Genomic DNA, 14,556 nt, shown 5'->3' with positions numbered 1-14,556 from the left:
CAAAACCAAAACCACCCAACCAGGCCACGCACATTAGCAATGTATCAACCACGCAAAGGCACGCACTCATCTGCAAGGTCAAAGACGGTGCGGGCTGTTGATTCGTCCAGCTGCGGGTTCTGCTGCTTAACCACGGAGAGCGACGCAGGCTTGACAAAGACCACAATTGGGTGTATGTCCTTCCGCTTCAGGTGCTCAATGGCGTGCGCACTCACATCCAAGATGCACACGCGCCCTTCGCGAATCACGTCCTGCAGTGAGGCGAAGCTTGTTCCGTAGAGGTGGTTGAGGTACTGCCCGGCCTCAATAAAGTCGCCAGCTTCAATGCCAGCCGCCATCTTCTCTTGCGTCGTGAACAGGTAGTCCTCGCCTACGATGGTTGTTGTGAGAGGGAGGGTGAGCAGGGAGATAAGAGTGACAGAGGGAGAAACGGCAGGTGAAGAGAGGGAGGGGAGGATGCAAGCAGAACCAAGCAAGCAAGCAGACACACGCACGCGCACGCAAACGCGCGAGTGCAAGTGCAAGCATAAGCATGAGCAAACAAAATCAAGCAGACGCACAAGCAGTGTCTTGCACTCACCATGGACCTCGCCTTCACGTGGCGGCCGGGTTGTGTGTGGGACGCAGCTGCCAAAGAGCTCAGGGAACTCGGCAAACAGCATGTCTGTCAGCTCATCCTTGGAAGGTCCAAGGAGAATCACAGGACGAATCACATCCGCTGCATTGGTGGTGTTGCGTGGGGCGTCAATTGCCGTGTCAGTCAGCACTCGACACGTTGACACAACAGGCAAAAACACGCACGCTCGCGCGCGCGCACACACACACACACACACACACCCTTGATTGCAGCCAGTGGTACATACGTGTCTGTTGGTGTTGCTCCACAATCTCGTAGCAGGTGACCGGGGTTGGCGTCTTGGACTTGCGCCGTCGAGAGAACGACAATCGTCTGCAAAGCATTTCAAGTTCAGGGGATGTTTAAAGTGGTGAGAGTCACACAGCACTGGAAGGAGCCGTAAACGCAGGAACCGCCGAAGGTCGAATGTGTACGGCGAACATGCACGCACACACACACACATGCAAACACGCACGCATACAAACACATGCAAACACGCACGCATACAAACACAAGACGCACCGAGCGAAGCGGAAGGAGCGACTGCGCTTCTTGAGACCACCCTTGGCAGCATCGGACTTGGCGGCGTCGTAGGCACGGCCGCTCGGGTACACGTGGCCGTGCAGGCGGTGCCACCTGCGTTGTGGCGCGGTGTGATGGTGGTGGTTGTGTGACAGAGAAAGGGGGGGGGGGGTGGGGGCGTTTGGATGATGTTATTGGGACTCGACTCGCAGCATGCAGTCAATGACATACAGTATGGGACAAGAGGAGTCACAAGAAGCAAGGCTACACACACACACAACACACACACACACACACACACAACACGCGCACACAACACATTCACACACACAACACGCGCGCACCTGTGAGGGCTTGGAACCCAGCCGCGGTCGTTGTTGTTGACGTTCTCAACCTCCCACCAATCTTTGTTCGCCTTCCACTCGATCATGATGAACACATCATTCAGATGCACTCTGTTGGTAGGCCATGTACACGCGGCGTAAGCAGAGCTGAAAGTCAACACGCACAGTATTCGCAACGAACAACAAGCGCGCACAAAGATACAATCATCCATACGCACACCCACACTCACTCACACGCATCCCCACACGTGCACAGCAGGAGTAGCTACGTACTGCAAGAGCTTTTTCTTCTTTTCCTTTGTGGTGAGGCCTGTGTCTGAGCCGGGATCGTAGTCAAACAGCGCGCGCACACAGATGCTGTCGGGCATTGTGTTCTCCTGCGCAAACACATTCGCGCCAGAGTGTGTCAGGCAGTCGAGTCGGCGTGTGCGCGGCCACGATGTGACAGTTGGACACGACAGGCGTGCAGACAGGCACACACACACACGCACATGCACACACACACACACACACACACACACACACACACACACACACACACACACACGCACATGCACACGCGTGTTGTGGCTCACCCTGGTGCGCTGTTTTCTGTCGTCGACAAACCGCTTCTGCAGCTTTGCCATCTTGGCCTTGTACAGTGCGTACACATCTGGGTTTGCACGAACAACAAGCTCGAGTGCCGACTTGCAGTTGGCTCGGATGATGTCTGTTGCCTGCACATACGTTGCGTTTGTCATGTCGATGCCATTCACAGACAGAACCTGGTCTCCTTCAAACAGGTCGCCAGTCTGGCAGTTGGGCGAAACGAAAAAGGCGGTGGTGCGGGTATGAATGAGAACAGAAAAGCAACCAGGGACATGGATGCACGCCAACACGGGCACAGGAATAGCCAGACACACGCTCGCACGCGCACGCACACGCACAGACAGACAGACAGACAGACAGACAGACAGACAGACAGACAGACGAACAGACAGACACACAGACAAGCGACACACCGCTTGTGCAGGGCCACCCTCTGTGATGCTTGAGATAAAGACGCCCGAGGGCTCGTTGTCGCCTGTGGGCCGCGCAGATGATGGGCCAACAATCGCCATGCCAAGGCTCCCTGTTGTTCCGTGGATAGCAGGTGTGGTGTTGAGAAAGACGTAAGGCGTGATGTGACAGCACACGGCCGGGCCATTCAACATGCACTCTCAGCGAGAAAGCGCACGATAAAGCCACCCCCAGAGGTCACAGGCACACACACGCAGACACGCGGACACACATACATACACAGACACAAACACACAGACACACACAACCGGACCTTTTGCAGAAGGGTGGACGTGCACGGTTCTGCTTGGGTGATCCGTTCTGAGGACCGCCGATGAGGCAGGCAGGGAACCATCTTCGGGCTTGGTTGTTCCCAGCGATAACAACGTGCCAGACTTTGAAAACTGTCAGCGATAGCGATGGTTGAGGAAATGCAAACACGCGCGGTGAGATTGGGAGACTTGAAACTCGTCACGCTAGTCCTTCCCGCGTATTCACAGCAGTGCGATTGCACGACATCAACCAGAAAAGGAAATCAACACGCATAACAATCGTCACACGGCTGCACCTTGGCTGGAGGGTTGTCCTTGAAGCCTAGGCTCTGACTGAGCCCTTCTGCAGCCTTGTTGTATGCGTTCTTCTCGATCCCAAGCTGTACCACTTGCGGCGATGCCTGCAGCTCTTGCACCACATCCTAAAGCAACAGCAAGAAGCAAAGGGCGCGCAAGCAAGTGGCCGGTCAGCACACACTTCAGTCATGAGTTAAGTAGAAGATTGCAAGGGTGACTGAAGTGATTGAAGGTGGTGCTGTGGAGTCACCACCACACACGACACGCGGGCAAGTCTGTGTGAACGAGTCCGGAAACAGGAGACGCACCAGGACAGCATGGGCTTGCAAGCCCAAGTTTCCCTCTTCCCCATTCCTCGTTCGTCAACCCTCAAACGTACATCGTGCTTCCAACCGACGATGGATTTGCCGCCAACAGAGACAATCTTGTCGCCGACAGCAAGCCGGCCGTCCTCGTCAGCAGCACCGCCATCAATGATCTTGGTGATGAAGATGCCATCATCGCCAGCCACGTGGGGCGTGTCTTTGCCACCTGCAATGGTGAACCCGAGGCCTCCGTTGAGCCGCTGCAAATCGATGGGCGTTGGTTCCGGCGGTGCCTGCTGTGGGTGGTGCTGTTGTGGCTGCTGTTGTTGTTGCTGCCTGGTCTTTCGCCTGGCCAGCGCCTTTCGTCTCTGTAGGGCGTTGTGAGCAACCACGATTTGCAAATTGTCGGTGTTGCGCAGCATCTGCACAATCTCGTGATGCTGGCGGTTCTCGCATGACTCTCCGTTGATAGACATGATCATGTCACCCGCGAAGATGCGACCGTTGGCCTCTGCCGCACCGCCCGGCACCAGCCCCGTGACGAAGATGGATGTGTCGTTGTCCTGCATGTAAAAACACAAGCGCGCACGCACACAAACAGAGGCATAGCGGAAAGTTAGAGGAAACGGAGAGTGGCTACAGTGACTAGCGCGTGTGTTGGAGGCCATATTAATGCAGTGGTCAGCATCGCGAGCGGCCAAGACCTGCGCAGTGCGCTGTCATGAGCTGCAAGACAGGCACTGGTACAGGAGGAGAGGTGATACAGGAGGACAAGTACGCAAGTGCACTTACGAGGAAGGGTCGATCGATGCCGCCAGCAATGGAGATGCCAATCCCCGATGGGCCGTAGACGAGGTTGACTTCTTCGATTTCCTCAACAAATTCAGGCGAAGTGATGTCGCCATCCTGGTCGTTCCTGGCACCCTCCGAGCCAAAGTCAAATGCGTCCTCCCATTCCAGGTCTGCTCTGCTCGGCCCGCTTGGACCTCGCCCTGCCCGCTGCTGCTGTGTGCTCGCAGACCCCATCGCAGATGTGCCTGGTGTGCCGGAGACAAATCGCTGCTCAAACATGTCTTGCACCTCTGCATCCACACGCGAACAGCAACGCACAATCGCAGCAATGCCACTGTTAGTGTGCGGCAAGAGCGCAGCGGTGCTTGCTTGCTTGCAAGCAAAACAAGTGTAAAAGAAAGGTTGACGCGGCGGCGGGAAGGGGGGTCAAGTAGGGTGCACGGACACGAAGCGCTAGGTAGAGAAGGGGTACATTCTTGCATGAACCAAACAGCCAGAGAAAAGGGATTGCACGTGGCGCACCGAGGAGGGCGATGAAGAGCTTGCTCTTCATGACGCTCGTGAGCCGATCAATGTCCTCGATCAAGCTCTCGTCCTCTGTTGCATTGCGCAGCCTTGTCAGCTGCTGCAGTGCCTCGTACGCCTCTGCAAATGATGCGCGCGTGTGTGGGGTGTGAGTGAAGTGTGACATGTGAGTGTGTTGGTTTGGGGATGGCGTGCTTGGTTTGTTGGTTGGTGTGGAAGAGACGAGTCAACTGTTGCTTTTTGACAGCAGAAAGGCAACGCTAGCTGGCGTAGAGAGGCTTGTGCAGGTGCCTGCGCTGCAGCAGCACCAAGCAGCAGTACCGAAGAAGAAGAGGAAGAACGACAACAACAAACAACAACAACAACAACATCAGTACTCCACGCACGCACCTGATTTCTTCACGGCCATGTTGTTGTTGGTTGTTGTTGTTGTTACTCTCTTTGTGTTTGGTAGCGTCAAACACAATATGGTGTCAATGTTGTTAAGACACAGAACTGCCGTGTGTATGTGTATGAGTGTATGTGTGTGTGTGTGCAGTATAGACAACAAACACACAACAAACACACGAGTGCCACCAGCTCAACAACCAATACACCGCCGTTGCACCACCCACGACCCAGCCAAGCAACGAATTTCGTGCCACTCGAAAAACGACCAGCAGCAGAGCCGTTCCTTGCAGGCAACAGGAGAAAATCAGCCAAATTTTCAACAGATTTTCATCATCACGCTGATTCTGTTTGTTTGTGGTTGGCTGCGTTTGTTGATTGAGTCTTGACTGTTGGTTGCATACAACTCGCCACTGCATCTCATCCACTGCTCATTCACTGGCTGGTTGGTTGATGTACTGGTAGCTGCATGACTAGGTGTCACCCACCCACGCACTCTCTCGGCCCCACACACATTGCAGGGGAGTAAGGAAAGGGGCGAACAACAAGAAGCAGGGTTGCGCGCGTGCCGCACGACGTGCAGCACGTTGTCCGCGGTTCACCCGCGGGTCTTACTGCCAGCTGGCGAGGAGGTTCTTCTCCACAAGGGCGAGGTCATCCTTGAAGCCCATACCATCGTCGTCATCCTCGGAGCGAGGGTTGAGCGCCCAGTCGTGCGAGCTCACCTGCAGGGCATCGTACTCTGCCTGGTACAGCTTCCCCGGCTGCTGTGGCTGGCGTGCCATGGCCTGCTGCTGCTGGAGCATGGCACTCGTCTCATCCACGTCTATGAAGGGAGAAGGAGGAAGGGGCAAGGGTAGGGTGAGGGGGGGGGGGAACGGGGCGAGAAGGGAAAGGGGGGGGGAAGGGAAAGGGAGGAGGACGTATCATTTGACAGACAGCAGAGACGCAGAAAACGATGTGTGTGAGTGTGTGACAATGTGTGCACGTGTGTGTGTGTGTGTCGCAACACCCACACACACCCCCACACCCACAAATCCATGTGGGCAACTCACAGTTGGCGGAGCCGAGGACGAGGGAGTAGAGCCCACGAAGACCAAAGACACATGTCAGGTAGAAGGACATGGAGCTCACCCTGTGGACAGACAAGACAGCAGCAGGACGTGGTGAGGTGCATGAGAGATGATGATGATGGTGATGATGATGATGATGATGATGGTGATGATGATGATGACTGCGCTGGTAGGACATGCTGAGCACAGAGACACGCACACAGAGACACACACACACACACAGGCACAGACACACAGAGTCACACGCACAGAGAGACACACGCACACAGACACACAGACACACAGACACACACACACACGCACACAGGCACATACACACAGACACACACGCACACAGAGACACACCCACACACACCCACACACACACAGACAGCCATACACAAAGCAGGACAAGATGTGGACTGACAGCCATGAACGCACCAGGATGCGCTGAGGGTACTGAGGGCAATGCCTCGCTGCAGCATCGGCTTGAAGGCAATGGTCAAGGGAAATGGCACCTTGACTACAGGGCGGGCAGGCAAACAACACCAACAACACATAATCATCGGGTGCAAAAGAGAACGTCACGTGAGCCAGGGTCACACAAAATGCGTGCAGGTTGATCAAGAAGGGCTGAAGGCAGGGCAGAAAAGGGCGCATGCACACACATACACACACACACACACACACACACAGATACATCCAATCACACACACACACACACACACCCACACACACACACACACACCCACACCCACACACACCCACAGACACATCCAATCACAGACACATACACATACACAGCCACACACGCGCAGTGCGTAGATGTGGGCAACGTACTGATGACGAAACCGGAAAACGCCCAGCTGATGAGGCTCATGACAACAACCATGGGCACATAGTTGATGGCTTGTCCCTTGACCATGTTCATCATCATGCTTGGATCTGCAGCGTGACGAGCAACAGATACGCAAAGCACAAGCGCGCACATACACATGCACACAAAGTAGAAGGGCGGAGGTGAGAGCAGTGGTGACGAGCAGTGTTGTGTGTGTGTGTGTCCATGTGGCACGCAAGTACGTACAAACGAGGAAAAGTGGCGGTGGTCACCTTGCATGGGGTTGACGGGCGCGTCGTCCTTGTGTTCTTCCTTCTTCTTGGTGAGAACGCCGTTCTTCTCTGAGATGAAGTACTGCTTGCGTGCGTTGAACGCCTGTGGTACATGGCCAATGGGTGTTGAATGAGTACACACAGCAATAGCCACAGTTGCAGAGCGTGCAGTTATGAGATGAGGCGCACCAGGGCAGAGGCGGGGGAGAGAGAACATGCGGACGCACGCACACGTACCGCTGCAGGCAGGAATCTCCCGTTGGCGCGCAGGAGCCGAGCGCGTTGGAGCAGTTGTCTGCCAGTGTGAGCGTTGCCACGTGTGCAGCGCATGGTGCATGGTGCATCGTGCGCAGTGAGAACCACATGCAGACAGACAGACGGACGGGCAATCACAACACATCATCACATCATCACGCACGCATGTACGCATGTGCGCAAACACACACACAGAGAACAGACAAACACACACACAGACACACACAGACACACACACACACTCACACACACACACAGACACACACAGACACACTCACGTGCGCATGAGGACATCGCGGTCCAGCTGTGGGGTGGACGCGATGAGCTGGCTCACATAGTGGCGACACAGGCCAACACAAAACGTGATGATGAAGATCGGGATCACAACCCACGCGCGAATCGCGGGGTCCAGTAGCAAATCAAGCATGATGAGGCGTGGCTGATGCTTGGTGTCGACACGTGGGCAGTGGTGATGTTGTGTTGTTCCTGTTGTTGTGGTTCACAAAGAAGGGGCGTCAGCAAAAACCAAGCGTGAGCTTCTGTCCATCACACTGTGGCGGCACCGTGGTGGTGCTCTGATCCTATCTCCCAACACAACCACAACCACAACCACAACCACAACCACAACCACACCATCATCATTGTCATCAAGCAACTCCCACACCCCAACCAAACCGTCCTCACATCTCGCATCTCACCTCTTGCTTCACTTCTGGTTCTTCTTCTGTGCGTGGAGAAGGAGGAAAAAAAATTAATGTAAAAAAAAATTTATCGTTTCGTGAGCGCTGTGTGCTTCTCTGCAGTCTGTGCGTTTGTTGCACGCACACTTATCGCATGCAATCTCGCCTCACCACTGACAACCACCACCACCCATGAGTGCTGCTGCTGCGCTTTGGCGCTTGTTGCCCTCGGCGGCGCACGCTTCCCGAGTAAGTGTTTGTTGGGGTGAAGGGGGAGGTTACAAGAGAACTGGATTGTGGAGGGAATTAGGGAGTGTTTTCTGGTGTGTCTCTGGTGTTTCCAAGGCAGAAGAGCAAGCAGACACCCAACACCTTGTGCGTGCTTGTGGACCTTAATGCTTGCAGCCCACATGCCAACGCACGCTGACCTCTTGTTGTCCACTGCCGACCCCCTTGTGTGTGCACGTGTGTTTGTGTGTGTGTGTGTGTATGTGTGTGTATGTTTATGTGTATGTGTGTGTGTGTGTGGTGTACAGAGCTCGTCGCGCGTCGTGTTTGCACAGGCACACAGCAAGCGCTATGCTTCCTCCGATGCCAAGGTACGTTCCTCCCCTTGACCGCTGGCATGCACTATTGCGACATTCTTGCTTGTCTTCTTGGTTGCCAATCACCACACCACCACCGACCATCACACACACAGACACACAGACACACAGACACACAGACACACACACACACACACACACACACACACACACACACACACACCACACATAAATACCACCGCCACCAAGAGGTCTTATGAATCCCTGTTCTCCCAATTCACACACTTGCCAACAGCCGTTTGACAAGATTCTCATTGCCAACCGTGGCGAGATTGCCTGCCGCGTGATCCGCTCGTGCAAGAAGCTCGGCATCAGCACCGTTGCTGTGCACAGCGACGTGGACGCCGAAGCGGTAAGCCTTGGCCGCACACCTGCGTCCTTGCTTGACACCTCATGGGCGTGTGCAGGTTGTTGCAGTTGTGTGGCACCCCAAAACACGTCCTCGTGCATGACCCCTTTGTCTATCGTTCACCTCCCTCTTCTGCTCATTCTTGCATCTTGCTCCGCTCACCCTGCCCTCATCATCCCATCCCTTCTCCCCCACCACTCACGCATGCACATATTCACCACACACACACACACTCACACACACATACACACACTCATGACACTTGTATCAACCAACCAGATGCACGTGCGCATGGCTGACGAGAAGTTCCTGCTTGGGCCTGCTCCCTCTGCGGAGAGCTATCTTCGCGAGGACCGCATCATCGAGGCCATCCAGCTCACCGGCGCGCAGGCTGTCCACCCCGGCTATGGTTTCCTCTCCGAGAACAAGCACTTTGCCATGCGGCTGCAGGAGCTTGGTGTTGCGTTCATTGGCCCCAACGCCCACGCCATCGAGGTGTGTGTCACTTGCGTTCGTGTGCGTTGATGTGAAGCTGCGTTGTATGTATGTGCAAGTTCCCTGTGTCTCCCTGCAGTCGCTCGCCAATGCTGTCCTTTGTCAAACAGGCAACACACACACACACACACACACACTTTGTCTCACCCGGTCGCTGCACGTGCTTTGTGTCACATTACCAGATTATGGGTGACAAGATTGAGAGCAAGATCTGCGCTGAGAACGCTGGCGTCAACATCATCCCCGGTTACTCCGGCGTCGTCAACGTACGTGTGTGTATTGTGTGCATCATGTGTGCATCATGTGTGCAAGTGTGTGTGTGTGTGTGCGTGTGTGTGCGTGTGTGTGCGTGTGTGTGTGCGTTTGCGTGGCTTCGTGCAACTGTCTTACCTCCTCTCATCAACGCGTCCATCCCCTGACACCAAACCCATGCCAACCCATTCCCTGTTCGTCTCACCCTGGCCGCCGTGTGCAGGATGCGGACCATGCTGTTGAGATTGCGAACCAGATTGGCTACCCCGTGATGATCAAGGCCTCCGCTGGTGGTGGTGGCAAGGGCATGCGTGTTGCTTGGAACGACAAGGAGACGCGCGAGGGCTTCAGGATGTCTTCCCAGGGTAAGTCGTGTGCGTACGTGTGTATGTGTGTTGTGTTGTGTTGTGTTATGTTGTGTTGTGTTATGTTGTGTTGTGTTATGTTATGTTGTGTGCGTTGTGTGTATGTGTGTATGTGTGTATGTGTGTATGTGTGTATGCGTGTAGTGTTATGTTGTGTTGTGTGTTGTGTGTGTTGTGTGTTGTGTGTGTTGTGTATATGTGCGTGCATGCGATGTTCACCGCTCTACCCGAGAGAATGCCAGTTTGGTTGCATCTCTGATGCTCGTGCACGCAACGTGCAACGTAAACTGCAGAGGCAAAGGCGAGCTTTGGCGACGACCGCCTGCTCATTGAGAAGTTCATCGACGAGCCCCGCCACATCGAGATCCAGGTTGGCAGCGCACCGCTACCCACCCACACATGCTTTGCTCGACACACATGGCGTTGAATTGTGGTGTACCACGCTGCCGTGTTGGACACTCTTCCCCCACCTGATCATCAATTTCCTCATCCATCCACTCACCCCTTCGCACCCCCCCTCCCCCCCGACCTCGTGACGACCATAACCACGATCCACTTCCCCCTTGTGTGACGTGACAGGTGCTGGCAGATACGCATGGCAACACGGTCTACCTCAACGAGCGCGAGTGCTCCATCCAGCGCCGCAACCAGAAGGTACGAGCACACATGTCACACATGTCACACACGTGGCGATGTTGCCCAAACCATGATCACGTTGATCACGGTTGCATGGTGTGCTATCACCTCCTCCCCTCTCCTCGTGCCCCTCGATGGGCTCTCTGTGCCATGTCGATGGACTCCATCCAATTCATGCCTCGTCCACACACCACCCACCACCTTTCCCCACCATCTAATCCATGGCGTTCTGTCCGCTTTACGTCCCCTGTGCATGGCAGGTGATTGAGGAGGCTCCCAGCACGTTCCTTGACGAGGCAACGCGCAAGGCCATGGGCGAGCAGGCGTGTGCACTCGCTCGCGCCGTCGACTACGTCTCTGCAGGTAATACGCCGCTGTGATTCTCTTCAACTGCCAGTCGTCCCGTCTCGTGACGTCGTTTTTACAGCCACCTCACATTCGTGTCCTCTCTGACCATTCTTGTTGTAGGCACGGTTGAGTTCCTTGTTGACTCGCAGCGCAACTTCTACTTCTGCGAGATGAACACGCGGCTGCAGGTGGAGCACCCGGTCACGGAGATGATCACCGGTGTTGACCTCGTCGAGGAGATGATCCACATTGCTGCAGGTCCGGGCCATGCACGCACACATGCACATACAGACATGCACGCACATACATACATGCACGCACACACATACACACACACACATATATACATATATATATCTTTATACATACACACGTGTATGCACATGCATATGCATACACACATGCATACACACGCGCAGCACACGCGCAGCACATGCACACCTCTACACCGGCCTCACGTCTGTCACCCCAATCACCCCATCCCCCACCTCCCTTCTCTCACCACTGCCAGGCAAGCCCATGAGCGTGACGCAGGACGACATTGGCATCAACGGGTGGGCGATTGAGTCGCGTGTGTACGCCGAGGACCCGGCCAAGTACCTCCCCTCCACAGGTCTCCTCACCCATTACAGGGAGCCAGAGACGGTACGCGCACAGCACATTGTCGTGGGTGATTAGTGTCGTGTGTCCTTGACAGGGGGAGGGGGGTTTGAACAAGGTTGAAATGTGGCTGTGATATTCTTTACCACCGTTCCATCACATCACGACTGAGCCATCTTTCTTAAAACATGATAACGCTCATATTCGCTCCTCTTTCCAAATTGGCCGTCGTTGCTCGCAATGACACGAACCCCACTTCCGCCGACTCCCCTCTTGCTTTCTCTATCTATCTCCCTTTCTCTTTCTCGTCCATGCGTATCTGTTCGGTTGCACAGGGCAACGGTGTCCGCGTTGACTCTGGCGTGTTCGAGGGCGGTGAGATCAGCATGTTCTACGATCCTATGATCTGCAAGCTCATCACTCACGGCAAGGTACAACAACTCAAGCAAGCATGCACCTGCGTGTTGGTTGATGCACACGCACGCATGCACTTGCTGGCTTCTGGTTGGTGTTTACTGTAGTAGTGTGAAAGGTCGGTGGGGCAAATTGCATCTTGTTTGCACGTCCAACCAACCAGCGCACCGCCATTGCAATAATATGCACCAAACTGCTGTCTGCCATCGCCATTGTCAGGACCGCACGGAGGCGCTTAAGTTGATGAACAACGCCCTCGACAGCTACGTCATTCGTGGTGCGTGTGCTCTTCAACAAGCGCCGTACACACACACACACACACACACACACACACACACACACACACACACACACACACACACACACGTGTGCACACATGCCCTTTGACACCATCCACAACTTGCCCACTGGTTTTTTCCACTGACGTCTCTCACGCGCCCACACATTCCCCATGTTGCTTTCAATTCCTCACGTCCATGAATTCAACACCACCACCACCACTTCCACTTCGTCTCTATCTCATGCAGGTGTGAAGCACAACATCCCGCTGCTGCGCGAGCTGTATGCGCACCCACGCTTCATCGCTGGCGACACGACGACCAAGTTCCTTGAGGAGGAGTACCCCAATGGCTTCACCGGTGAGCGGGCGGCGCCAGTTGATGACGTGGCTGCCTTCACTACGAAGATGCTGGCTGCACCGACCACACTGCAGCGCTTGCACGCACGCACACGCACCTGGCTTCCTGTTCATTCTCTCACCCAACCGCAAACACCCTCTTCCGCACACACACACACACAACACGACACAACACGACACAACACGACACGACACCACGCAAACCTTTGCAGGCCACACGCTGACGGCAAAGGAGACGGAGCAGGTGCTCGCTGCAGTGACCGAGGTGTACTACCGCCAGATGCTGTACAAGCAGCGCATCTACAACGTGTCCAACCTCCCCGAGACACTCTTCTACTCGGAGGACCTTGTCATCAGCATCAACGGCACCACCCACCGCGTGCTCGGCCACCTGTTTGAGGATGCACTCAAGCTTGAGCACGAGGGCGAGGAGATTTACATGGATGCGATTGACTGGCGCATGGGCGACCCTGTCTTCCGCGCAGCCGTGGACGGCAATGCGGTCACGCTGCAGGTCGAGCCAAAGGGCCCGGGCAAGTACACCATCATCCACCACGGTACCCCGGTACGTACACCCGTGATGGTGATGCTGATGATGATGGCGGGATGGCAGATGGTGGTGATGAGGGAGATGACAGTGGTTGTGAGGAGTGTCGGGTGTGGTGGCGTTGTGGAAAGAGGTCACTGAGGGGTTGTGGTGGTCGTGCGCCATGCCTGGTGTTTGGTGTGTTGCTTCGTCATGCACGCGACTTGGGGGCTTGTTTTGCCCATGCGACGCCTCACCGCCTTGACCGTGCTGCTGTTGCGCTATTGCTGTGCAGTACGACGTCCAAGTCCGCACTGAGGTTGAGGAGCAGAGCTTCAAGATCTTCCCCGAGAAGCCCAAGAAGAACCTCGACGACATGATTCTCACCCCGATGCCAGGCACACTCGTCTCTCTCAACGTGAAGGAGGGCGACACGGTTGTTGAGGGCCAGGAGGTTGCTGTTGTGGAGGCGATGAAGATGCAGAACCAGCTGCGCGCCCCTCGTGCCGGCAAGATTGCCAAGATCCACTTCAAGGTGTGTTTCACAGCGAAGCGGTGTGGCGTTTGCGGTGTTGTGTTGTGTTGTGTTTGTGGGTTCGGCGTACCTTTGTGGTGGTGGCACCATGTACAGTTGCACTCACGCTATGTTGATCGCCCTTTGTTGCATCTTACAGACTGGGGACACGCTGGATGATGAGGAGGTGATCATTGAGTTTGAGCCCGAGGACACGCCTGAGGACACCAAGGCCGAGTGATGTCCCACACCCACTCGCGCTCGGCGCATGCAACCAACCCTTCGCACGACACAGCCCTGTATCCGACACCCAAGTCCTCACAAACATTGAATGGCGTGTTTGCACAGCCATCTTGGCCTTGGTTGATCATTCTGATTGCTTGCTCGCTGATGTCAGTTTGCATTTGATCACTTGTTTGGTTGTTGTGTGCAGCTGCAGTTGTCAGAGTGTCGGGTGGTGTTTGTTTGTGCGTTTGTGCCTTTTTTTTTGTTTGCCGCATTCACGTCGTTTACTCTCAGTTGGATTACAACCAGCACAGAAGAACAGCGTCAAATCAACTCATGCACGTTGTGGCAGTGAGCGAAATGTATAAGGGCAATCACAGACAGACAAAAAGACA

The 14,556-nt window shown here is 55.0% G+C and overlaps 3 protein-coding genes across 3 annotated transcripts in view; 1 reads left to right on the top strand and 2 right to left on the bottom strand.

Moving 5' to 3' along the window:
* PTSG_01141 (lethal(1)discs large-1 tumor suppressor) overlaps positions 1 to 5,120 on the bottom strand; it is a gene marked incomplete at both ends in the record, with an annotated part of 5,835 nt that extends 715 nt beyond the window's left edge. Inside the window, 15 exons of the mRNA XM_004997054.1 lie at positions 63 to 370; positions 581 to 718; positions 864 to 949; positions 1,124 to 1,194; positions 1,473 to 1,593; positions 1,756 to 1,856; positions 2,058 to 2,273; positions 2,484 to 2,593; positions 2,795 to 2,924; positions 3,089 to 3,214; positions 3,469 to 3,702; positions 3,784 to 3,957; positions 4,187 to 4,476; positions 4,709 to 4,831; positions 5,102 to 5,120. Coding sequence (XP_004997111.1) covers positions 63 to 370; positions 581 to 718; positions 864 to 949; positions 1,124 to 1,194; positions 1,473 to 1,593; positions 1,756 to 1,856; positions 2,058 to 2,273; positions 2,484 to 2,593; positions 2,795 to 2,924; positions 3,089 to 3,214; positions 3,469 to 3,702; positions 3,784 to 3,957; positions 4,187 to 4,476; positions 4,709 to 4,831; positions 5,102 to 5,120 — 2,247 coding nt within the window. The remainder of the gene's footprint in view (positions 1 to 62; positions 371 to 580; positions 719 to 863; positions 950 to 1,123; positions 1,195 to 1,472; positions 1,594 to 1,755; positions 1,857 to 2,057; positions 2,274 to 2,483; positions 2,594 to 2,794; positions 2,925 to 3,088; positions 3,215 to 3,468; positions 3,703 to 3,783; positions 3,958 to 4,186; positions 4,477 to 4,708; positions 4,832 to 5,101) is intronic.
* A 417-nt stretch (positions 5,121 to 5,537) lies between these two features.
* Positions 5,538 to 8,254, bottom strand: PTSG_01140 (uncharacterized protein). Its single transcript, XM_004997053.1, has 8 exons — positions 8,214 to 8,254; positions 7,794 to 8,001; positions 7,498 to 7,555; positions 7,261 to 7,363; positions 6,991 to 7,095; positions 6,592 to 6,673; positions 6,154 to 6,233; positions 5,538 to 5,924 (listed from the first exon to the last, which is right to left on the bottom strand). The coding sequence occupies exons 2-8, from the start codon at positions 7,940 to 7,942 to the stop codon at positions 5,710 to 5,712; spliced, it is 792 nt and encodes a 263-aa protein (XP_004997110.1). The 5' UTR covers positions 7,943 to 8,001; positions 8,214 to 8,254; the 3' UTR covers positions 5,538 to 5,709.
* On the top strand, positions 8,250 to 14,543 carry PTSG_01139 (propionyl Coenzyme A carboxylase). The gene is made up of 17 exons (XM_004997052.1): positions 8,250 to 8,444; positions 8,732 to 8,794; positions 9,036 to 9,152; positions 9,429 to 9,644; positions 9,827 to 9,910; positions 10,120 to 10,261; positions 10,555 to 10,631; positions 10,841 to 10,915; positions 11,158 to 11,260; positions 11,366 to 11,503; positions 11,757 to 11,890; positions 12,181 to 12,276; positions 12,479 to 12,536; positions 12,787 to 12,897; positions 13,109 to 13,461; positions 13,718 to 13,957; positions 14,097 to 14,543. The coding sequence occupies exons 1-17, from the start codon at positions 8,388 to 8,390 to the stop codon at positions 14,175 to 14,177; spliced, it is 2,145 nt and encodes a 714-aa protein (XP_004997109.1). The 5' UTR covers positions 8,250 to 8,387; the 3' UTR covers positions 14,178 to 14,543.
* Positions 14,544 to 14,556: the final 13 nt, after the last annotated feature.

This window comes from Salpingoeca rosetta (assembly GCF_000188695.1).
Source record: "Salpingoeca rosetta unplaced genomic scaffold supercont1.4, whole genome shotgun sequence".
NCBI classification, from domain to species: domain Eukaryota; class Choanoflagellata; order Craspedida; family Salpingoecidae; genus Salpingoeca; species Salpingoeca rosetta.
This window is presented reverse-complemented; position numbering and strand designations above follow the sequence as displayed.